Raw genomic sequence first — 24764 nt, 5'->3', positions numbered from 1 at the left:
TGTGATCATTTGATGTCAGGGAGACCAGCTTTTAGATGCCATTCAGCTCTGCAGAAGCCTGGTAAGGAGCCACTCATTTGCTCTTGTGGACTGGATTTTGGATTAATGGTTCCTCATGTCTTTCATTTAAAGTTTTTATTGCCCTTCAGAAGGGTTAGTGCAAAAACAAGAGTGAATGGAGTGCAATATATGTCCACAGAAAATGTAAGTCAAATTTGTACAGTTTAATCATTTTGTATGTCTACTTCTGTCATTAAGTCATGAAAAATATTCAGGCACAAATGACATGCAAAACGTTTAATTACAAGGATAGAGATGGGTTTCTTTTTAAGAGATGAAATTAACTTACAGGCAACTCAATGCGTCCGTTATTTTTTAAACCAAAAGAGCTCTTCACACTAACCTTATGTAAAAAAGAAAAGGTAATCAGGTTCAACGTAGAATAAAATCTGCATTTTATTTCTCTCATCCACACCTGATACTTACAGCTGGGACAGCATGTCTCAAGACGTTTCACCTCGTGAATAAAAGTTGTTTCACAGCAACAGTCAATATAAAAAGATCTGCTTTTCTAAGTCAATGTTAACTCAATATACTGTTATTGGTGCGCTATAGCCACTAAGTAACATTTCACTTTTTGTTTTTCGACATTATATATTTTCCTGATGAATGAAAGCTGTATTCCTGGGGGACAATAAAGCTTTGACACACAAAGGCAATGTACAACAATGCTGTTGCCTTAAGATTTAGCTGTACACTAGAAGGTGCAGGAGGAAAACCAGCAGTGACGTCAAGAATTGTTGACCAACAAAGTCCATTCTTCCAATGTGAGGAATGTTCACATGCATAAAACTGGACATCTTGGCAGACATCCCAGTATGTTTCTCCCATGATTATGTAGAAGTTACAAAGATTGGTCTATATCAGACTTTATAGACTGCAGACACCATTTCAAGTGTCAAACTTCAGGACAATACAATCAGGAAAAAAAATAAAAATCTAAGTTTGTGTCTTACGAAGAAAACGTATTTTCTTTATAAAAATAAATTGCAGGTCTACTTGGGTTTGCAAAGCTGAATTTGAATGAACCTCAAGATTATATCTGAGACCAAAGTAGATGTCAAAAACCTAACAACGTCTAACCATACTTCAATGATGTGAGCTAGTTTTGTAGCCACAGTAACTAGTTATTGAGTCGACCATAAAATCTGCTGAGTGTCAAAAGTGTTCAGAGGAAAGACAGGAAATACAGAAATGATTCCCCAGGCAGAAAAAAAATACATAAAAGGCTTATTTGGTATAATAATGATGTGAAAGTCAACCTCAAATACATTCAACTGGAATATCACCTAAATAGTGAAATACCCCATTGGTTACAGTCTACAAACATACTGAGGATGAAGCAGATACAAATGATTCAATTCAAAACATTTCTGCTAGAAAGAGCATCTGGTGTAAACATTACACCTGGTGTAAACATTGCACCAAACTTATTCAAATAATCATTGAAACTAGATTTATTGTTAAAGATCATCAAGTTTTTTAACTTCTCACACATAAGTTTACTAACTTATGTGTGATACTAAGGTTATTGGATGAAGGGGAGCCTGAGATGCACTCAAAGTTTTAACGTCGAGTGGTTTTGTGTTTCTTGGAAGATCAGGGATCAGTGAGTTCAGTGCTGTTGCAACGAGAATTGTAGCGTTCAAAGCTTAGCGAGTATGCAGAGAGGACCCGTTTGAACTCCTGCAGGGGGCAGTAGACTCCACTGCAGCCTGGTATGTGTTGATCCTGTGGAGCATGAAGCAAACTTGACTTAGATAAAAAAAGACGTGAACATCATTGGATTATTTTGAGGCAACTACTTGTGTGCCTTACCTGACCAATGTATGAGACTTTCACAAAAGCATCGCCCGTCTGCCGGCTTTTGTGCAGCTCCAGTGTCATGGAGGCAGCATACGGAGGCCACTTCATGTCAAAGATCTCCAAAGCCATGAGGCACGGCATAAGGGTGGTGTCATGAGACGAGTACAGAAATAACTTCCTGTAGATAAGAGTAAGATTTTAAAAAGACAGTTATAATTTCTGTAAGTCGTGAGTGGTCCATCGTGAGGCGTCCAACCTGTTCGCCTCTGCCGAGTTGCCTTGTAGTTTTTTCTCAATGTTTTCTAACAGAAGATGGAAGAGGGCCCCCACCGACAGCTGCAGCGCGTCTCTGTTTCAGACACAGCATTTAGGATTTAAAAATGGCTCAATGAGCGTAATGGGCACACTTCATGTGAATCACTGTTTTAACCTCTTGTTGGGTTCATAGAGGCTGCACATCATGTCCACAGCTCGCTCTTCCACCTTATTCCTCCAGAGGCTCAGAACCAGCGGCCTGGGAAGGCCGTGCGCCTGACGGTTTTAAAATTCAAGTCCGAGGAATTGTTGCGTTAATATACAGTAAAACAGTGCGTCAAAGTTCACACTGAGACTTTTTTTTAAGACTATTAAACAAACAAAAAAAAAACCTTTTGGCTATTCTGGGTAAAGAAAGCATGCAGTCAATGTAAAAAAAAGGGGAGCCTGAGATGCACTCACATTTGTTAAATGTGACTTTTTAGTTTTCTAAAACTACAATAAGACATTTTGAGATCCTTTGAGGTTTCTCAAAACACAGAGAATACAGAAATAGCCATTAATAAATACATTTAAGCTACAGCAAAAGGACTTTTAAATCCTGCAGTGAAAAATGATTTTTATGAGTTTCAAAGGCCTACAATTTAGGTAATTAAGTCAGACTCCTTTCCAAATTCTTTTATGGTAAAAACCTCAAGTAAATTTCCTTATGCATGTCCTCGTGTAGATTCTTAAAACCTCAAGAAATATATAAAATACACCACCCAAAGATGTTCCTCATAACTGCTAATGTTCACTAACATCTCCAAGTTGTTAAAGAAGAAAAAAAAGTTGTAAAAGAAAACCTTACAATGGCTGCAGAAACGTTTAAATGTTGCTACTGTAATGACTGATCAAAGTTTACCCATGAAAGCTGCGACTTTATCTGACCATCTAAAAAAAAACAAAAACATGGTCTGGTTTTGACTGATTAAATAACAGAAATTGATCCCATGCTGCAGGATGATTTTACTGATTTTGTTAGTTCTTGGTTGTCACAATAACTGACAAATAAATAATCAATCTGCAAGTGTCCAAGAAACCTGCTGGACTGCACCAACACATTCAGCAGTTAGTAAATGTGCAAGCTGAGGTAAGTCTCTGTAATAACTGCCTCCAGACTGAAAAGCCTGTGGTGAGACTCAGTAAAAAGTCACATGGTTCACAGAGTCACAGTGTCACCTCTCTGGCAACCATGTCATCCCTAATAAGGATGAAGTCGACTTGTTGGTGAGCAGCAATCCCCAGTGCACTCAGGAGGCTCTGCAGGTCTTCAGCGACGCCAGGCAGAGTGGACATCTTAGCCCAGCGGGGGCTGCAAAGAAGAAAAAACCCACACGCACACAATGTCAGTGGAGAAAAGCAGACACACCATGACAACCTGTCAAGGCACCTCCACTCCAGTCTGTTTATAATTTTGTACTGCACATTATTCTGGATTCCAGTTTGGAGTGCACGGAATGGCCTGAGAGTGACGTGGCTCTGTGGCAGGTTGGAAAATTGGACTTACTCGCTGAGGACTTTGAGCAGCTTGCATCCGTGATAGTTAGGGTAGAGAATTTCAGAATTCGCCTCTTCTGTTAGGATGGGCACAATATCTACACATCAAGAAGGGGGGGAAAAGAATGGTCAAAACATACGAAAGAGAAAATGAAGACACAAGGAAGTAAGGGAACAAGGAAAGTTACTATTAAGTAAAAGCATAAGGGCACAAGGAAGAACAGATTAAAGAAAGTATGAAATGTAAGAAGGCCAGGGATAGAATGAATATACGACAATACAAGAAGACAAGGACAGAAAAAAACTAAAGTACCCAAGAAGCAATTACATGAAGAACATAGAAGGATTTATAAGTCAGGAACACAGGAAAGAAAGGATTAAAAAACAACTTTTAAGACAATCAGATAGAAAATAATTCTGGCAAAAACAAGTATTTTATTCATTCTTGTCCCAATCAGTAAATAACTTCAATCTAATCCCAGACTTCTCCATATTTTGTGTCTTCTAACATGAACCCACAGACTTCTACTCTACCTACCTTTCTGTTTTTGTTTAAAGAGTCCAGCTATAAGGCACTTGGCAGATTCAATAGTCCTTACAATGTTAGTGGAGCGCACACTAAAAAATACGAATAAAAAAGACAAATTAAGCAATAACGGCAGTTTAGAAATTGCTACACATTTAGTCATTAATCCAAAAAGGTTCACCATGATCTTTACTTACTAGACCTCCGTTGAGCTAAAGGTGGGGCTGAGGAAAGGTGTCTCCTCTATGTATTTCTTCCTCAGAGTTTCACCCAGCTCATAAAGCTGCTGCATGCCTAATGTGGTCAGCTGACCAGAAAAGGAGCCACCCTTTGACATGGAAAAACAAAGTCAGATACACAGGCTTACCCAGATATTTGAATACTGCTCACACTGAACACTGCCACTTGTCTCTGGAATCGGAAACAAATTGGCCTTCTCTCGTCATTGAGAGAAGGCCAATTGGGGAAAAACAAACATCAGCAGCTCTCTCACTTTGACCACTGGTGTCACTCAGGGCTGTGTGCTTGGCCCCCTGCTGTTTTTATTTGAACAAAACTGTGCATCCACACACTACAAATCCTCAACGATAAATTGTTTTTTGTTGTTGCTCCCTTTATGGGGCCCCTTTATATGAATGATGAACCAAGTGAGGGAAGAAGTAAATCAGAGGTAGAGCTGCATAATAATTGAACTGCAGCAGTTACTGTGAAATCAACGTGTGAACAATTTCAATAAAATGTGTCTGATACATTTTGAGAGCTATGGACTCATGCTCATGCCAATTTAGCACGGGGTTACCATGACGGCACGCGTGAAGGCAGCGGCTTTAGCTCTGTTGGCAACAGATGGAAAAGAAAGAATAGTCCTTGGGAAATGTGGGTTAATTGCACGTGAGATCACCGCTGCATTTCTTTCACTTGTATATTTTGTATGTATTTCAAACATAAGGTCCACATACACAGACTAAAAGCACACGTTAGAGTCACACCTTTGGATGCATTTCAAGACAACACCTTCCACACACTGCTTTCTTGTTTGACACAAAAGGAAAGAAAAAAAAATACATCAGTTAAGATGTCAGGAAAAGATTTGTGAAGCTGCACAAGTCTGGTCCATCTTTTGAAACAATATCCAGAGCTAAAAGGTGCAGAGTTCATCCGTTCAAATTATAGACATAGTGGAAATGTTCAGACGTACACATGGACACAGACCTTCAATTTTGGAGACACATCCTGTGGTCCAATAAAACTTAAGTAGAACTGTTTTATGATGACCATGTTTCACCATTTGGCTCAGAATGTGAACAAAAAAAGTTTATTGTAAACCAACCTATGTTTGTCCAAACTCACTAAAATGAAAGTTGAAAGTTCATTACTCTCAAAAGTGAAGGAACACTCGAGTTCCAAGAAGTCCTCTTTCCAAACCTAATTCTAACCCTAATTCAATGGGTTTAAAGGGTAAGGTGGAATTAGGGTTGGAAGGAGATTTGGTAGGGATGTAGTTAGGGTTTGAAGGAGGGTTGATAGGAGTCTTACAATTAGGGTTGGAAAGAGGGTTGAAATCAGACTTGTAATTAAGGTTGCAGTTGGGGTTGGAAGGAGAGCTGAAATTAGTTGGAATTAGTGCTCCTTCACAGCCTTAACTCCAACCCTAATTCCAACCTTACCTCAACACAGCTGAAAGAGTTGTGCTCTTTATGTGAACACAACTCTCAGCAGCTGACATCATCGAGGGGGATACCATGAGACCAGTTTCAACCATTTCCCATTCCATTCGCCAGAATAGGAAACAATATCTCTTGAGAGAAACTCGTCTTGCCACAGTTAAATCTTAGTTTTTGTGATTACGCCAAAAAGGCTTTTCCCCTTTTATCTATCCCTATCAGACATGATAGTCCTGACTAACTGTGGTACAAAATGTTATCAAAATGTTATATTATCAAAGTGCTATTCTGGACTCAACATACTCCATCTAACCTGAGCAATTCTGGTGATGTCCAGATGAAGTCTTTTTTCACCAAGATTTATCTATATATCCTGATATTTTTGCAACCTAATCCTATTGTTTTTGAACAAAACAGATTTTTTTTCCCCAAAATGTAACTATGTCCAGGAAGCAAATGTACAAGATAGTACAAGTGTCTGAATTTGTTTCTACAGCTTGTTTCCTGCCTGCGTCATTCAGAAAACTCACATGTGATAATGATGAAAAAAAAAAAAAGTAATGCAGAATTTGGCTATTTGCCAGGTCCTATAAATTACCCTGGAAACATGTGCAGTTATGTTAATAAAAGCTTTCTGAGCTACATTTAAAAACAAAAAATTGCACAAAATGACTAGGATGATGATTACTTTTCTTATAGCAAATTAAATCCTTTTATGATTTCAGATTTTTCAGCTTTTTGTTTTCAGATTTTTATAATCCTGGGAACTGGGCCCACTTTAAAGCTTTTACCTGACCACTGATTTTAGTTGGTTCAGGTATTTCCCAGCTGTATTTAAAGAAGATGTAAGACCACCATAAAAAATGTTTTTTCTAGCTATTGCACCCCAATTATTCATTACAATGTATGTCACGCAAGTGAAAAAGCAGTAGTACGGTTATTTATTGGTGCAGTTTGGCCTCTTCCCACCTGAGTAAACCTCAGACATCTCATAGAAAATGTAATTTTCTTTTAAAAATAGCTTCTAATGTCTGTGTGCTTCATCTAACCTAATTTTCACCGATACTGGAAATGGCTACCAGTCAGGAAAAAAAAAGAAAGATCTGCAGAAGATTCCAGCTAGCAAATGATTTCGTCAAACATCTGGGAAGTATTCTTAGTTACTTGGTAAACTGAGGAACCCATAGTGCAGACTGTTAGCATACCAGCACAAACAGTGAGCATGCAGCAATCTCTCTGCTGTGGGAGAGCAGTTTCTTTATTACCAGCTGATAGTTTAACCTTCAGCTCAAATATGAAAACACTGAGTTTACATGTTGTAAGTAATTTGACTAGAGTGAATCAACCACAACTACTGTTTCTGTGTGGGTTAACACACCAAAACACTCTTTGTGGCTAAATGTAAAGAACACCTACTCACACTTAGTATGTTTTTGCGATAGGTTTCCTCTAAAGGAGATCGTGGCTGCGGTCCTCCCTTAAGATCCGTCACCACGTAGTTGATGTGTGTGTATGGTGGGGGCTCTAGGAGCGATGGGGTCCACTGAGCCTATAAATTCAGATGTGAACACATAAATAACTAGATGTAACTGGATGACCAGAAGAATCCAGAGAAACCAGTGTTACCTCCATCACATCCGGTATAGTCTTGAGCGGCGTCCGAGCGCCGTGACGGAACACGACCTGGACCAGCTGGAGTTCATACAGAGCAGCAGGGCATGCATCTTTTGGGTTTGGGGCTGCGCTTGAAGTGATCGGGTTTGATTCGGTTTTCTGCTGTGACCACCAAATCGAGCCAAAGGCCACTGATACCGAGCCAAACAAGCCTGCTTTGGTCAAAAGGTTCCTCATGGCTGAGCTGCAAAGAACAACAAAGCAGCAAATAGTCATGAACTCCAAAAATCTTTATGTAGCCTTGATGTAAAGTGGAAGCCATTGAAAGAAAGCGATGTCAAAGAAGCTGCTCTGATCAGACGAGACCAAAGCAGAACTTTGTGGCCTACATGAAAACGAATATTGCACATCACCCTGGAAAGACGGAGGGAGATAAACTAGGGTAAAAACTAGAGATAAAAAAACAACAAATTAAAATAACTAATGATTTCTTTTTCTATATTATCAAAAATTAAACACATAATTCCCTAAAACATTGGCTGACATTATGGAAAAAAAGTATGTTTTCTGAATACTTATTTGTAGTATAAATAATTCAAAACAAGTTTGAATTTCTTCTTGTGAAATGCTCATGAAATTGTGGCCCCATATACAGACTGAGAGGCAACATGCAATGTTTTTAAACATTAAATTTTAAAGCCTGCATTTGTTGTCCTTTGATTTGCATCAAAAAATATTTGTATTGTTTTATTTCCTGGCATTAACTTGAACTTGGTTAAGAAATCTATTAGTTTCCAACTGCATCACTTTTCAACAAATCTTATTGTACAGTCAGAACAACAATAAAATCCACATATTCATGTGTCACAATGGCATAGTCAAAGTAAATTCTGATAACAATCTGTGAGCTTGAAAATTTACAATGTCAAGACATAAATTGAAAATATTTATATATTTTTAATCATGGATAATTTTTTGGAGCTTTAGCTTTCTTTCAATCAACAAAAAAGTTGAGGGTGTATAAATACCGAGATCCATAGTCCTAAAAATCAATGTTTAATCCATTTCCACCGCAGCACTCTGGTGGCTCGTGTCTAAAGAAAAGATCTATACATTGCAATAACTAATCATAAGACACTTCTAAATATATAACTTATAATTCAAAGCATATGCTGTTACCAGCTTTTTCTTATTTACAAATAAACATTCATTTTTAGACAGTATACAAAACCAGTAATATATACATATTTAATTTTCTTACATTGATTAAGAGTAACCTACCTTGTTTTAAATTTTCTGTCAAATTCAATGAAGGCGATTCTGAAGCAATAACACTTCAGTGAATTTCCACAGCTGTGGACTTTTATGGTGTTGGAAAGTTTTATACATGAAAGTTCACGTGTAATAAGTCAACGGTAGGGGGCGTAACTTTCTCTCATCAAATATTTATGCTGCCCTGTCTGGGTGAATACAGCGAGATTATAACTATTTACACAGCAGTGAGCCAACACACACTGTTTCGACACAAAGACACACCAAAAACAATCCTGCAGTTGCGAAAACTGAGCTCAAACACACAATAAGTATTTCAAACCATTGCACCACATGATGGCACAAGAGGTTTAACACGAGCAGAGTGAAGCGGAGTGGTGGTATAAGGCGTCCCGCGGCTGGCTCTGGTCGTATTGACTTACTTTTTGAAAGCTGGGCTCAACTGACGGGCTGCTTTCGATATAAAATCCGGTTTTACTTCACATTAACTCGGGTTCTCTGCACAGGATACCGGCTGACACACGCAGACATGTTGCCGGGAAATGTAGGCAAGTACGCCGCAGTTTACAGTGACCGTGAACGAAACTCAAAGGCTCCACAAACTACATTTCCCGAGGTGGACCAGAACGCTTCATCTTTTTCTTTAAAGACGTCAAGCGCGCGTACAGATGCAAGAAGGTGCGCCGGCGCCCTCTACTGGATATAACTATGTGTACATGTCAATGAAATTATTTGGTGGGATTTTCGTATTTTTTAAATCTTTCTGTAGGTTTTTTGTTTTTGTGTGTGTGTTTTCGGTCACATAAAAGCAAATATTTAAATTGTTCATTCTCAAACGTATTCAGGTAAGTTTATACCAAAACTTATTTGGTATAAAGGTTAGTCAAGTACTGGAAACTTATAACATCTGATTTATTTTTAGGAAAAAAGTTGTCCGACACACTAAAATATAAGCCTGAAATAGTAAAAAAAGAAAAATGAGTCAAACATGACTTTTGTTAAAAAAAAAAATCCACATAGAATAAATACATTTTCAAATCTGTTTTTCTTTTTACAAAAGTTTTTTTTTACAAAACTTTTGAATTTAACACTTACAGTAGTTTGTGTACGTATGTTAAAACAGTTTGAAGTATTTCCCATGACCTGTGGGTGTGTCTGATGCTCTGTCTACAGCAAGAACAGAAATTTTAGATTGAAAACACTTAGATTTCTTTCTTTGTTTCAAAACAACAACACAGAGAGCAAAGGAAACAGTTAATTTGCTGCACAAATTAAATAGTATAAATATCACAAGTACAAATATCCTTTTTCCATGTTCAGCTTTTGAGCTTAAGTTAAGTTGTACACTCTTGCTACTGGCAGATAGATAGAAGGAGAGAGACAGAGTGAGAGAGAGATGCTTTCTGTGTAAATATCACTGCTGATCCTCCGTCTGGCACCTTCAGGCCCTGAGCTGTGACAGCAGAACATCTACAGCTGGTGTTTGCATCTCCTGGTTCTTATTTCCTGCTGACTTCACTATACTTATGAATTTACCACATATCTGCTGTGACTCAGGAATCTAAGAATTTATTTATTTATTTTTTTTTTCCAAAGAGCCATTCAACAAAAATTGAACACACTGTATGGATGATGGTTTATTGATTTGTTGTGGACTACAGACTATGTGAAAGAACAGAAGAGAATGTACTAAATTCCTTTGCATGATGTTTAACTGTCTGATTGTAAATATATCTATTTGCACAATTATTCTCTATATAGTATAAAACTAGACTGTGAAGCACAATGCATTCAAGAACAAAAAAAATTAAACACATTTTGCATTGAATGACTATTTACAACAAGAAATCCAGGACACCGTCTGAAAATACAAGTGCATTGTCGCCACCTAGTGGCTAAACCTGCTCATTACGCTTCACATCAGCAGGACCATAACTTTCAAAATTAAATCTGAATAACTTTAAATAGACAAAACAAGAAGCTACATTCTCACATCACGTTCGCTAATAAAGAGGAAATATTTCACGGTTTCATTCACAAATTAAAAGTTAGTATTGTTTGTTTTAAATCAAAAAATATAGTGCAATTGATTTAGTAGAGGACACATAAAAAAAAATCTATTTGCAGTGAAGACATGAAAATCCTCCTTAACTTTTCAAGGCACTTATTTTGTTTTGCAAATATGTATATAAAAAATGTTCACAGTTAATGCTATAACTCTTTCTCGATTTATTAATTACATTACCCAATTCAAGAGTGATTAAAATGATATATTTAAGTCAAAGGTATAAATGAAATTTAGAAAATAACTGAGATCCATATGATTATTTAATTAGAAAAAAAAAGAATAAACACACCCCACATCCTTCACAAACATACAATTTTGCATCCTTCCCCCCTTCCACGAGTTCTAAATAAAGGAAAGCATGTGCAATGGTCAGGTACCACACCTGTTACCCTGCTTGTGTTAATCTCTTTTTGCAGTTTATTTTCCATTTTTATATTCAAGCACAGAAACACGCCTGCTCATCCTTTCAGACAGCATTCGTATACTATGTTTATGTAGTCTTTTCACAGATTTCAGTGTGTCTTCAAAGGGGGATTTCTTCAATCAGCTGTCCCCTTTGTGAAAGTTCCCACAGAAAATCAGGACCAGATTGTCTTTTAGGAATAACTGCCAGGCTTTCACTGTGTTCTGCCAAGCTATTATTACTCCTGGATGTTTTTCACATGTTGCTACGTAACAAACACAGATTTCAACAGGTTTTATAGGGACTTCATGAGCTTAAACAACACAAAGGAGCACAGAGTCATGTCGTTGAAGGAAAAGGATTCAAGGTTTTCATAATCTTTTACACTTAAAAATCTGAAGTGTTTTTATTTTTCACCAGCATTTTACTCCTGTACCCCTAAATAAATCCAGGAAATTCACATAATGAGTACCCAGAGATCATATGTAGAATATGTCATCAGGTACATCAGAGAATGCTGCGGAGTCCCAAGTGCTGCACTGAAGTGCCCTTTATGGAAAAGTCAGGATGATGCTGCCATAAAATATACTGCTGAGAGTTGATGCATAGATGAAGGTATCTGCAGGATGAAGGTATCTGCATGATGAAGGTACCTGAAACCTGTTAGAGGCTGAATAACAATCTTGAAACTGAGTTAGAATGTCATCTTCCAGCAGCCTTTTCAGGTGTTAGAATTGCATACGTCTTGATATAATTAAGATATACATCAAAATACTTGAATTTGAAGATCACAGGCCCCGTCGGTCCAATACGATTGATGTTTTGCAAAGGTCAATGAACAATATGCTAGCCTCTATGGAAAGCTGTTAGATGCCAGATGTGTGCAGCAGGTGTGGGTGAAGATATACACCAACACTTAAGATTTCATGAATTATTTTCCTTTCCCTCGCAATTACGCCTCACTTTGTGTTGGTTCATCACAAAAACATTGAATGAAATATGTTTAAAGTTTCTGGTTGTAATGTAGCAAATTGTGAAAAATGTCTAATTTGTTTATACTTTTGCAAGTTGTTAGAGCTGTGTTTGTAAGTGACAGTTCTATCCTCACTCTCTGGCCCATAATGGACCTACACTGCCAGGTCGTCTTGCCGCGCCCGGCTGCTGGTGCCGCTGGTCCTGCTCAGGCGCCGTTTGTCCTTCAGGAAGCCTGAATGCAGCAGCGGCAGTGGCGAGCAGCCGTTGGGAAGCTCTGCAGGCAGCTGCTCGTATCTGATTCTCAGAAAGTCCTCCTCATCCAAGTTGTCACAGCTGTGGTGCCGCTCGGTTGCCAGGTTGGCCGAGTTCTGCTGCAGTGCCATCCTAGTGTTGAACGGATGAGAGGCAATGGAGGTCATGGGGTTCATGGATCTCGGCGTGGTCAGGCAGTGATTGAAATCCGGGGGCGGGGTGCAAGAGGCGGAAGGTTGTTGGTGTTTGTTGGATTCCAACCCTGTGGACACGGCCACAGTCACGGCTCTGTGGTTGCTCTTCTGTAACGTCTTCTTGCGTACGCACTGCTTGACGCTCTTCCAGCCGAGGTGGTAGAGTTCCAACACGGACAGCAGAAGAGACACGCCGGACACCACCAGCATGAAGACGATGAAGATGTTCTTCTCTGTGGGCCGGGACATGTAGCAGTTCACGGCATTGGGACAAGGCCAGGTTGTGCAGAGGTACATCGCCTTGAGGAATATCCCATATATGAGATACTGCACCACTATGAAGGTGACCTCCATCACTGTTCGGATCAAGATGCTCAGGATGTAAGTGTGGAGCAGGGCTCCTTTTAGGCGGACACGACCTGTCCCCTCAGCTCTCATCTCTTTCTGTTGGAGGAACTCCTTCTCCTTCTGCAGGTCTTCTCCGTCGTCTCCTTTGGCCTCCCTCTCCTCCTGCTCCATCCTCTTCCTCTTCTCCTCCCTACGCACTGTGTGCATGGCATGGCCCATGTAGATGAGTGAGGGCGTGGAGACGAACACGATCTGCAACACCCAATAGCGGATGTGGGCAATTGGGAAGGCGCTGTCGTAGCAGACATTGGTGCAACCGGGCTGTTGGGTGTCGCACATGAAGTCGCTCTGCTCGTCGCCCCAGGAGGACTCCGCCGCCGTGCCCAGCACCAGGATGCGGAAGATGAACAGGATGGTGAGCCAAACCTTCCCGACCGAAGTGGAGTGCTCCTGGACCTCTTCAAGGAAATTCCCAAGAAGACTCCAGTCTCCCATCTCTGCTCAAAGTCCAAGGAAACACCTGAAAAAAGGAAGTGAAAAAAAAAATAATAAAAATAAAGTTTGCATTCCTGTTGAATGAAAAGATCAGACATGATGTGTCAGATCATGTGTTCAAAAATAGCTTCTCGGCTGTGAACAGCTTGAGGACTGGACACAGTGGAATGAAAGCAACCAATTTCCCATGAGAGCGAAGTTGAGGAAGGCTGCGAGTCATTTAAAATAACATACAGTGGCTATAAAAAGCCCACTCACCCTCACTAAAACAACACGTTTTTTGTGACGTAAGAAATGAGAACATGGTGAAACATTTTCCAGCTTTAATCAAAATCGAGATCACAAATGTCTTCAGAGGCTGGTTGTGGTAGAATGTGTTGATAAAACGACCTATCAACAAACTGTCAAAATATGATTAAATTAGTAAAAGTTCTTGAAATTAATATTTAATCGTGTAATTTGGCAACATACAGATAAAAATGTGTGATTTATAAAATAATATTCAAGCACATCTGTTATCTTGAACGTTATTGTCATGTGTCCTCCTAGAGACTAGAGGGCGACGTGACAATTTATGGTGGGCCAGATTTGGCCCCAGCGCCTTGAGTTTGACACATATGCATTAGACCATTAATTTGCTGAAAGATTCAAAAACAACCCACTTTGCAGGACACACTGGGCTGGATATGAAAGATCCTGGTATGTTTAAGATATTCAAGATAATTCTTATAAACACTGGAGGATTTCTATTGAAGCTTTGGCAATTTCTGTCAGGTTGTGTTTTACATGAGACAACAATCTCCTGTATTCTCCATCCGTCTAGGGTTGAAAGACCCAAGACTTTTTCTTCCCAACGTGACTAAATCTCCATCTAGAACAAAACGTTCTGGTCTGATGAAGCTATTATTTAAAAAGACAAGTTAGACAATGTAAAAATAACATTGTATTGTCAGCAGAAGACATGTCTGCAGTAAAATATGATTTGGTTTTGCTTCTTCTCAGGTTGAATTGTGTTTTTTGTCAACACAGTTAATGCTCCTATATGTTTGCTTCCTGCTATGGAAACCAGGCTATTATATGGAATAAGCACTTAAGCTTGTCGGTGACTTCATTTGCTTTAATTGAAGTGTTTGAACACGACCTCTAACTACATCAAATGTGAAATTCAAAGAAATTACGCTTTTATTTTTGCGGATATTTGCATCATGGGAGCAGCTGTTTCTCTGTGCTGACAGAGAAACAAGAACCACCACTGCTGGGGTGTGAAGACTTTTTATATCCACTTTAATACCTTTAGTTAAAGAGAAATAATAAAATTTTATTTGTGCACAAGAGACAGGCAGGCAGAGAGAGAGAGAGAAGCAAAGTCAAGGCTAGAGCGAAGACTCTGTCCTTTACAGTTGTGACCTGGCCTGAGCTGCAGGCAGGCAGATCACCATTAGTGCCAGCGTTAATGTCCTGTGTGTGTCGAGCCTCCCTCCCACAGATCCGCATCTCGACACGTCACTCAGTTTTCTACATCTAACCTCTTCAACGGCATGTGAGAACATGCCGTAGCTGAAGCACTAGACCCAAACATGGCAGTGACGAGCTCTCAGCTGAGAATGACCCTATAAGGCAGCTCAATAGACAGCTTTATTGGTGCCACCAGTAACCTCCAGCCCTCCACGTCATTAATAGGTCGAGATGTGACCTCTGACGCCTACATGCTGCATGTACGTGTGGCCGCCTGTGGCTTTTACGGTGATGGATGAGCTGCAAAAAAGTAAAAGCTGAGAGGAAGAGCGAAAACATGACTCCCACTTTAAATCGCTACCTTACTTGGTGTGTTTATACAAAATGTGTACATTATTATAAAGCTTTAATGGCGTCTGAAGTGGGAAAATGGTACACAATTTAATATGTAGCAGAGAATTAATGTTCTCTTTCACTAACTCTTGGAAGTGATCCATTACTGGTGATTTCTTTTGGAAGCAACACTTTGGTCCAGGCTTGTTTCTTGAATGAACACAACTAACTTTCCATCTCTCTTTCACCATCAGCAATTCCATCCTAATAAATTCAGCTTTTATTGCAGCTGTATTATCTCTTAAAGATTCTTAACAGGAATCCGACATTTAAAACGAGGCTGATTTATTCGCTCGGAAAATAAAACCCATGGTTGCAGATTTTCGTTCCAAAATGAAAGCTGCCACATTCACTCTATTATTATTCCCATTTTGAGGAATGCGAAAGACAGTATAAGTTATATTTATCAACTGAGTAAGGACCTGTAACAGTTTGGGTCTCTTAGTTTCTCCTGCAGCCTGAACACATCACTCACTCCCTGACTGTCTGCACCTGCTCTCCTGCTCACAGAACCTACTTTCTCCTACTCCATGCTGCTTTCCTGACAAAATGGCACAACCTGATCTGTTTCCAAGAGAACCTTGAGGATCTGATCACTTTTTTGTGGTTTCATCATTTTGGATTAATCCAGTTTTGGTTCTCAAAAACTTTACAAAGATCCACATTTATGAACAGGACTGAGATTTTCTAAAACTAAAATTTCCTAAACCTCACAGTGTGACAAAGAGCAGAATATTGTAGTCATTGCAGTCACCAAATCTTCTAGACAAACATTAGACGCTCTTTACTTGGTAAATGGTTGCTTGGTAACTGTATTCAGACCTACTATCACAAACAAAAATATGAAGTTTAATACGCAATTCTGGGATGTGGTGAGTTCATGTTCATCTCAAACTTTTCACCAAAAAAAGCTGAAAGAATCGAGATGTGAATTTTTGAGGCCTGTTTTTTTTCCACAAACCTTTTGGAGTGCCTGGCATTTTGAACAACTCTATTAAATACCAGTTTATGTTATAGAAATACTAGTGAGGCCTGTGTGGGTAAAGTCTTTCAGCAAGTTATTTGTTTACATGTTTGGCCAAATCAACACAGAAAAGCTTCATTTTGAGGACTTTCTTTTACATCAGCCAATAAAGGGTGCCAGTACATTTGGATGTTGCTCTATATAAAGTAACCTGAGAAAATCAGGAGGAAATAGATCACAGTTATGAAAACATTTGCATAGAGAAATCTAAACTTCAACCCCGGCCAGGTCTGGTGGGCCGGTGTGTGACGTAGGACAGTTTGTTTGGTCTGCTGCTTTGTTTCCTGAACACACCCACTACCTGCGACAAGCTGTGGGGACCCGGCTCACAACCTTGCTCGCATGAGGTTGATGATCTTTACTGGAAGTAAATCACAAACAGGCTCGGAGCCGAAGGAAGGGAATGAGATTCCAGCCAGCACAATGGCAGGAGGTTACACATTAAAACAGCCAGCGCTCTTATCAGCTGATACTGACAACAGGCTTCCCTCACCTGGGTGAAGCATGCAAACAAAACATCGCCGCATGGAAAAGCACAAATTCAGTTTTGAGATAAACGTCTTGTCCTCTGGGTCAGAAACAAAGGCCTTTGAGGACAGTGACTTTGTTTTGAAAGAAAAAATCTTGACCTAAGTTGAAACAACGTGAGACAAAAGGACTCAAGATACTGGTGGACAAATTAGATTATAAATGGTTGTTTAGACACAATTGTTATGTAAATAATTACACAAAATAAAAGGTTTCCAGGCACAGTTCTTTTTGGATGCATGGGGTAATAACGTGCTTTGCTACTGTGGGGTAGCAAAGTAACAGTGGACTACCATTCCCTCGCCTGCTGCTGCTTTGTAAAATAGCTAAATGTCTTTAACCTGCAAAACAGAAACATTTGAGTGTTTTGTAAAAACACCCAAAAAAGCAGCTGATATGGCAAGCAAACAAACTGCTGGCTGGTTACCTGAGTAGATAGCCTGACTAATTAACCACCTATCAGTAACCTGTGTGATGTTTATGCAGATCTAAAAAGCAAATTTAGCTCTAGAAAATGTAAACATTTAGCAAGTCTATGCAAATGCATTCTTTAAACATCATCATTATATAAGTAACAGTCAATATGTCAGTGTATTCTAGCAGTAGTAACAATAATAACTGGTTTGCTGTTAAATCAACTTTTGTTTTACTTTCTTTGAACACAGTGTACTAGAGAAAAATGTTTTTTTTATTGCACAAGAGCATCAAAATTTTTTTTGCATTGTCATAATATTAAATTTAGTCAACATAGTTATCACATGACAGTCAAATACCAGAGTGCAACAAATTGTACCTGGGATGAGCAGACAATTTACCCGAGAGGCCTGTCAGAGCTGCTCTCGCTCTCTAAGGAAGCAATCTCAAACAATCTGATTTCTGCCAAACGAAAGCGTCAGGGTTCTAAACTACGTGAGAAAGGCCAGAGGTTACAGTCAATCTCTTTCAGTAATTATTTTTGTAGTGTAAAAAGCACTTTCTAATTGTACCTGTGCAGCTAGGTACAATTAGGCCAGGGATTTACTGTGATCCGTCATGGCCTTTGCAGAGCAGCCTGGATGGCCTGCATATAATCATCCTTGTCAGGTTTACTTAGAGGGTAATAGGGAAGCAATGAGGTATTTGGTGAGGGGGAAATCAAAGTGGTAAATTTCTTAAAATGCACCTACTTGTCTTACATTTTGCTTCATGCACATATGACGTATTTCTAAATTAAAATAAAGTCAAGGTTGACTGCAAGAGCCAAATGAACAATAAAAATGAGAAAGCACATGGAATTTCACCTCTTAATTAGTTGGAGGTCAGCTAAAACTCAACTGTGTGTGTCTGAAACTTGTCTGCATCGACACTGAGCTGGTGCTGGTGTGGACTCTGGATCAGAGAGGTAACAGGAGAAAAAACAGCTATTTCATTCAGTCACCAAACAAAATTGCGCCTGCTCATCTGACTCGATGCAATCATAACTGGAGAAACGCCACATGCCTTTTCCTCCTCGCAAAACAATGATAAATCCTGCAGTCTGTTGAACTCTCCTCACTGTTGCCTTAGAGGGCAGTGGCTCAGATTTAGGAATCTGGTAAGCTAGGCAGCTAACAAGGCTGGAGAAACCCTGCAGACAATTTTGCACCACCTTCAAGTTATGTTTAGATGACTACCCAGCAAAGCACTGAGCAATGGTTTAAAGTTCTTTCTGACAGGCTGTAACTCTTAATCGGTTTCCAGCAAAAGAAAAACAGATGCATTAGCAATGCTGCGATTTCTAACACTTATTATGAAACACAACGAAGGATAAACTCACCACATAACTTATAAGTTTGGGCACAAGTGCAAAACACTGACGGGGCTGATTTGAACGTTTCTGCACCTTTCAGCGCTGACCCGCCATGTTTGACAGACTCAGGGTCCTCTTAACAGACTGGAAAACATTACTTGCTTTGTACCATCCTTTTAAACACGCAGGCTTTTAGATGGCATTGTTTACAATTCCTTGGGTTGTCTCAACTTGTCCAGGCTTGTTTAGACTGCAATCAGAGGAGGAAAAGGTGTTTACAATGGATGGTAAATTTAGATTGTTTTGTTTCAAGCTTAACCTGAGAAAATTGCTCTGATTGAGGCGAAATGTATGACAACTAAAACTTATAGACTGATAGTAACCGATACATGTATGGTACATTCAAATCTGATATCTTTTGTATCACTTTTGACTTTATGTTCAGTTTTGAGTCCTTCTTATGGAGGCAATTTTCTGCCAAAATTTTGCAAACAGATTAAACATGCTGCACACACACAAAAAAAGCATATTTGACAAGCTCTTGTTGATTACAAAATAATGTCTTCTCACATACAGCACATTCTACTAGCACATAAAATTTAAATTTATAAACTCATCCTGCTTTAACTCCACACCACACCTCACACCTCTGTTTATTTTGCTAAAAACAAGAAAAAGTAAAGATCAGTTACTTTCTTCTGCACAAATATGTAGCTTAAGAGGAATTAACTAATTTGTAAGGCACCGTAGAGATCAAATCAACATTTTGTTTTTATAAGATGCTGTTTGTGTCTGAATGTGACACTTTTACTTTGCAAACACAGTGGATCAACCACCATTTGCTGTACAGTGTTCAGCTGCCCACTGATTCTTTTTACGGTGCATATTCAGAATATTTGAAACAAAACGCAGCTTGGGAAAGTGAAGCATAAGTGCCAATGATTCTTGACATGCTATGAGCTGATTTTGGCAAAGTGGAAAATAGCCATTCCTTTTCCATTATGCTGATTGGCTGTAGCTCAAAGAAATAAGGACAACCTTGGTATTAGGTTCTGCTGTTGTGCTAAGACAGTTTCCACTCTATGTACTAACGCACATGAAGGTATATTTGGTGTATCAACTGTTAAATTAGGCCGTTGTAAGACTTTGAAGAGGTAGTTTCAAGTATTTGAGTTATCTGTCAGCATCTGTGCTCCCTAACCTCTGCAAAAACTGGGCATCCACTGTAGATCCTCATATATTTCCTCTCTTAGCAGTACAAAGCTTAATTTGGAGCTTCAGTGTTGCATGGGATCCTGATTTTGTTTTATTTATTTATTTTTTTATCTCAGCCACAGCTCCCTGAACTTAAAAGGTTTCATTAATCTCACTTGAAACAGACATCAACATCTCTGTAGAGGATGTGAATTATGCAGACTCATCAGGCTAAGACATTGTTTTTGTTTTGTTTTATTTTGAGGGACTGACATCATTCTTTTTCTAGGTTCGTTAGCAAAATATGTTAAAGGATTGTTTGAAAAAACGTTTTTTTTCTTTTTCTTTTTTGTCAAAGTTGCATTGTGTGGAGCCTGCGGTGCGGCCCGGTGTGTGTGCTATGTGGCCGGTAAATTGTTTGTCAATTAAGGTCCTCGATTGTAGGAGACGCTTCTGGTTGCCATGTCCTCCCTATTTTTTTTTTATTGCGGCCATCTGAGCCGGGCCTTGACATGTATGCAGCACATACGTTAAGTCCCGTAGTTCTATATTTGAAGCGCAGCGTTAACACTTGCTCAGTTTTAAAAGTACAGCAGCTGTCTGGATGCTGGGCTGCAGGGTGGCGTGTATATCCTTCCCTGGAGGATTACAGTCAACAATGAGCATGCTTAGGTTGAGCTTGTATTGACTTGGTGAAGCAGGGAGTTGGGGATTGTGTGACCTAGAAAGTTGATCTGACGCAGAATGAGGGGGAGAACGGTTCCCTCTAATGTGAGTCACCTGTTGCTACCCTCCACACATCCAGCAATGCATCTCGGCTGCCATGCATCAGTCAGGCCAGCAGAAGCCGGCGGGCCAACATGCTGCCTGCTACCTTACATGGCTCTACGGCTGTTCATCTGCCCACCGCTTTACACAAAGCCGCGGCCTCGTTATGATCTATTGTTTGGCTGTTTATGGCAATACGCTGGAACATTTGGAGCAGACAGCTGAGAGGTGTTTAATGTGCGGGACGTTTGGATGAACTCGCTCCCAAAAGAACTGTCTTTGTAGCTGCTATTTGTGGAGGGGGAGCAAATTAAATGTTTGGCACAATTTCATCTATTTTTTTTTTATCTGTTTCACCGTAGTCAGATATAAAACATTCTGTTTATATTCTTTATATCCTTACTGCTCTGACAGAGGGCGGTTCATGCTGGTGTTTCAGTCTCAGCAGTTCCAGTATAAGCTTTAAAAAGGTTTAAACATTTCTGAGTCTCACCAGGATTAAAATCGAGCACAGATCTGTTGCTCTCATGATCACTTAATGTGTTTCAACCAGAGTGATGACACATAAACATCCTCTGCTGCACTGCAGGTAGATGGTCTGATACACATTCAGTTTAAATGCGATGCACCAGATCATTATATGGATAAAATCAAAATATCCAAGCCTGAGCCCTTATGCTTCATACGTTGCTTAAGTATTTAGCCTGTAGTCATCTGTAAGGTTACATGTAAGCTTCATTATAATAAAATTATTCATTGTAGTTTACCCTTTGTTGTATGTTACAATTTGGTTTTCATATAAAAATATTGGCTCAGTGGCTCAGTGACCCACATCTCTAAATGAGTGTAATGCTGCAACTCTTTGGGATAAAATTAAGTAATAATCATGACTTTTATTCTGTTAAATATCTGCTTTTTAAGCTGATGTGTTTCATAGATACTCTTGGATTATTTTGAAAATTTCCCTGAATAAAGTGACGTATTTTGGAGTAAAACACTTTATTCTGTGATGTTTTGCTAAACTGCAGAATCTCCTTCAATTCCTTCATTAAAGTTCTTCTCTCTATTCAACTACGGAAATTTGTGGAGGAAATAACATAGATTTATAAAATATTGACTAAAGGTTCCTTTAATTTGTATCTTGAACACATTGAATCCTTTACGCTGATTTATTGAAAAATGTAAATAATTTTAGTTTTGAATGTAGTGGCTATTTAGTGTTTTCTATAAATCAACACTTACGCTGATTATCTTATTATGTTTTTTCATGTAACAAGAATACAATCAAAAGATTAAGTTTTTTTTGGAGATATACAATAATATTTTTTTAACAACAAATCAGTCAATCTGTATTTATGGATATAGGTTGATCAGATCATCACAAAGAGCAGCTAAAAAAAGACAAACAGAAACAAAAAATTCCAAAAACATAATGAAATAAACAAAACAAATCCCGGGGGAAGAATAAAATGTAAAGAAATGTGTAAATATGGAGGCATTAGAGGTAAATATAATAACCTTAAAAACAAGTAAATGTTCTATAAATGTGATAAAATTGTTAAAACTAATGTCAAAAGTAATAAAAAGAGAAATAAAACAAATAAATGTTCATTTGTCACTACAATAAAACAAGACAAATAGAAGCAGTAAATAAAGTCAAAGAAAGAAAATTAAAACAGATTAAATGGTTAAATTTAGTTAGAACTAAATAATCTCAATCAATGAAAATTAAATTAACTTGAGTTAGAAACCCAACATAAAAGTATTTAGCTAGAAATGTCAATTCACTCATATGCACTAGTGTTAATAGTAGCAATCTTTCACTGTTATTTGCCACATCATAAATTAAAAGTGAAGGGGAATGTGAAAGCACTAAATTTCATTTTCGGCTGTCAGATCATGAGCCAATCCTGACAAAATGTTTCCTCAAATCTATCATTTACTCAGTAAACATCGCTGGTGGCTCTCGGTTTAAATGTCCCCACTGCTGCTTTTTGTTTGACTCTTTGAGTCTTTTGTTGAGAGTTATAAAGACAGAAGAGAGCGATCAGGTCGAAAACTGTACCTGCCAAGGAGGACGGCGACTCTAACGAACCCCAGGCCTCCATCAACAAATCATCCCCGACCTCACAAACTCCAACGCAATCTGGCAGCGATGTCTGAGAGTCCCCTGTTCTCTACAGCTTCACAAAATGGAAATCTGTCACATGTATAAACACATTTACCTTCGTTCTGCTTGTCTTGACTTCTGGTCAGGCAGAAGGTCCTTATGAGAGGAGATCAAGTCCTTCTGAATGTCTGGGTGAAGATGAAGAACGCAGAGCTGTAAGTGAGGCCACCTTCTTCTAAGGAACATCAGGAGGAACTGGTTTTAGCAGTGGCATCTGAGCGTTGACTTATTTGTCCACACCAGAAGAATAGCTGGGGCATCACAAGAGAGAGCGTGTGTCCCCCTTCTCCCCGGCCCCGCCCCCACTCGGACCTCCCTTCTCCCTCTCTTCCTCCTCCTCCATCTCCTCCTCTTCCTCTCCCACCTATCCCTTTCACATCTCACATCCCTGGTGCTCTATTTTTTGCTGGGAAGCATTCTCCAGCAGACGGGGGAGGAAGTGGAATTGTTTTCGGAGATCAATGGCAATTCCGCCTCAGAGTAAATGTCCAGAGTGCTCCAAGTGACCGTGTGTTCCTTGAGTTTTGGACTTCTGCTTTGTCTTCATTCACTTAGAAGTTGTTCTTCAACAAAAGGGACGTGTCTCAGCACAGCAAAACCATGTGACGCAACCGGCACTTGTGTTACAAGCAGCAGAGAGGCAGTCATGAGGTTTTAGTGGAAGCACTGAACCTGCTTTGTTCGTCTGCTCGTCCCTAGAAAATCCTGATTTTCAATTTGGAAAATCTTAAGGCTCTTTAAGTGAAAGCACTAATCCTCATTATCTGTCCTGCTTTTTACATAGTTATCTATTTGACATAACCACTGTGAATCTCAGCCTCGGATCAGCCTCCACGGTCTACTGACACAGAGATGTTGCAATGAATGTTCAGTTTTTGTTTTTTGTTTTAGCTGCACTTCCTCCTTGCTGAAGGCTGATGTTCATTCAAATGAATGTCATTTTGTTGTCAGGGCATCCATGCAGTCTCGGTCAAAGTTCATGGCGTTGGCTCTGGATTTAGAGGGGGTTTGATGATTGTTACTTGGGTGAATTAATCCTCATCTTCTCCTCTTGTTTAGGTAATTTAGCAAACCCCACAGCTGTCTCTGATGTATTGCACTGAACACAGAAAGAATTGCTGCAAGGAATGAATTTGGCTTTCTGCTTGCTTCACAGCTTCATATTTGAATGGTGAAAAAAGGGGCCAATTTAGTAGCTTTCTGAATCTCAAATGTTTTTTTGGTTTTTTTTATATCAGGCCACATTTAAAAACCAAACACAACTGGTTTGGTCAGCAGCTTTCATGCAGTCACTATTATCATGCACATCATATTATTTTGGGGCTTTTCATGCATCATGTGAATCATTCTCTTTGCATGGCAGATTGAAAGAACAATCCACCATCTTTCTCAAACTCAAACCAGGCACTGAAGTTCGAAATGAGTTCCCTCAAAAAGGATTTAAAAGGATAAACACACACAAACACACACCCATTCCCCGCTGCCCAGAAGTCTTATGGTCATAGGAGACAAAGATTGAGTTGTTTGACCACAACGGCAGAAAGTATGTTTAGAGGAATGAATGAAAGCCAGGCTTTCAAACTGAAGATCATCATTCAAAGTGGTGGAGAAAGCTTCCTGCTGAGCTGCTGTTTAGCTGCTGGCGGTGCTGGTGCTTTGCACTCAGGTAGTTTACTCTTCCTGCAAAGCCACTGCAGGAATCAGGACTGAATCAAACAAAAGCAGAGACCTACCACAAAAAAAGCTCCGCACAACAGGTGAGCATTTTTCGATGAACCCTGAATTAACGGGGGGGGGGCATTTCTTACCGCCCCACTTTTAGTTTCTGAAACATTTTCTGAATGGTCCCAGAAATAAAAATAAACCAGAAACCTTTTGTTATGCATACAAAAATGTTGTGGTTTCTCTGCATCTTGCAACATCAGTATTCGACATAGGGTTCTCCATAAATGTGTTATTTTATTCCTGTGCAAATTCTACAATAAATTAAAAT

General features: G+C 39.2%; 2 protein-coding genes across 4 annotated transcripts; both read right to left on the bottom strand.

Annotated features, from left to right (window-relative positions):
* Positions 1-437: 437 nt before the first annotated feature.
* On the bottom strand, positions 438-9358 carry acp6 (acid phosphatase 6, lysophosphatidic). Of its 2 annotated transcripts, none has more exons than XM_055031493.1 (11): positions 9159-9358; positions 7477-7708; positions 7271-7399; positions 4384-4514; positions 4199-4278; positions 3671-3758; positions 3343-3475; positions 2297-2397; positions 2123-2215; positions 1879-2044; positions 438-1791 (listed from the first exon to the last, which is right to left on the bottom strand). In XM_055031493.1, exons 2-11 carry the CDS (start codon positions 7699-7701, stop codon positions 1660-1662), a joined length of 1278 nt encoding a protein of 425 aa, XP_054887468.1. In that variant the 5' UTR covers positions 7702-7708; positions 9159-9358; the 3' UTR covers positions 438-1659. The 2 variants fall into 2 exon arrangements, with proteins under 2 accessions (XP_054887468.1, XP_054887469.1); XM_055031494.1 differs by lacking the exon at positions 9159-9358 and adding an exon at positions 8746-8823.
* A 1000-nt stretch (positions 9359-10358) lies between these two features.
* On the bottom strand, positions 10359-22986 carry gja5a (gap junction protein, alpha 5a). Of its 2 annotated transcripts, none has more exons than XM_055031491.1 (2): positions 22667-22986; positions 10359-13496 (listed from the first exon to the last, which is right to left on the bottom strand). In XM_055031491.1, the coding sequence occupies exon 2, from the start codon at positions 13469-13471 to the stop codon at positions 12335-12337; it is 1137 nt and encodes a 378-aa protein (XP_054887466.1). In that variant the 5' UTR covers positions 13472-13496; positions 22667-22986; the 3' UTR covers positions 10359-12334. The 2 variants fall into 2 exon arrangements, with proteins under 2 accessions (XP_054887466.1, XP_054887467.1); XM_055031492.1 differs by having other exon boundaries at positions 22827-22986.
* Positions 22987-24764: the final 1778 nt, after the last annotated feature.

This window comes from Poeciliopsis prolifica, unplaced genomic scaffold (assembly GCF_027474105.1).
Source record: "Poeciliopsis prolifica strain line A6 unplaced genomic scaffold, Auburn_PproV2 SCAFFOLD007, whole genome shotgun sequence".
Lineage (NCBI taxonomy): Eukaryota > Metazoa > Chordata > Actinopteri > Cyprinodontiformes > Poeciliidae > Poeciliopsis > Poeciliopsis prolifica.
The sequence above is the reverse complement of the archived record's forward strand: the minus strand, read 5'-3'. Positions and strand labels throughout refer to the sequence as shown.

Excerpts from the sequence above, each read along its gene's own strand:
- acp6 (XM_055031493.1), bottom strand. The coding sequence starts at position 7,701 with ATGAGGAACCTTTTGACCAAAGCAGGCTTGTTTGGCTCGGTATCAGTG. Across the intron at positions 2,398-3,342 it reads ATGACATGGTTGCCAGAGAG|GCGCACGGCCTTCCCAGGCC; the intron begins GTGACACTGTGA and ends TAAAACCGTCAG. Across the intron at positions 2,216-2,296 it reads CTCTATGAACCCAACAAGAG|AGACGCGCTGCAGCTGTCGG; the intron begins GTTAAAACAGTG and ends TGTCTGAAACAG.
- gja5a (XM_055031491.1), bottom strand. The coding sequence starts at position 13,471 with ATGGGAGACTGGAGTCTTCTTGGGAATTTCCTTGAAGAGGTCCAGGAG.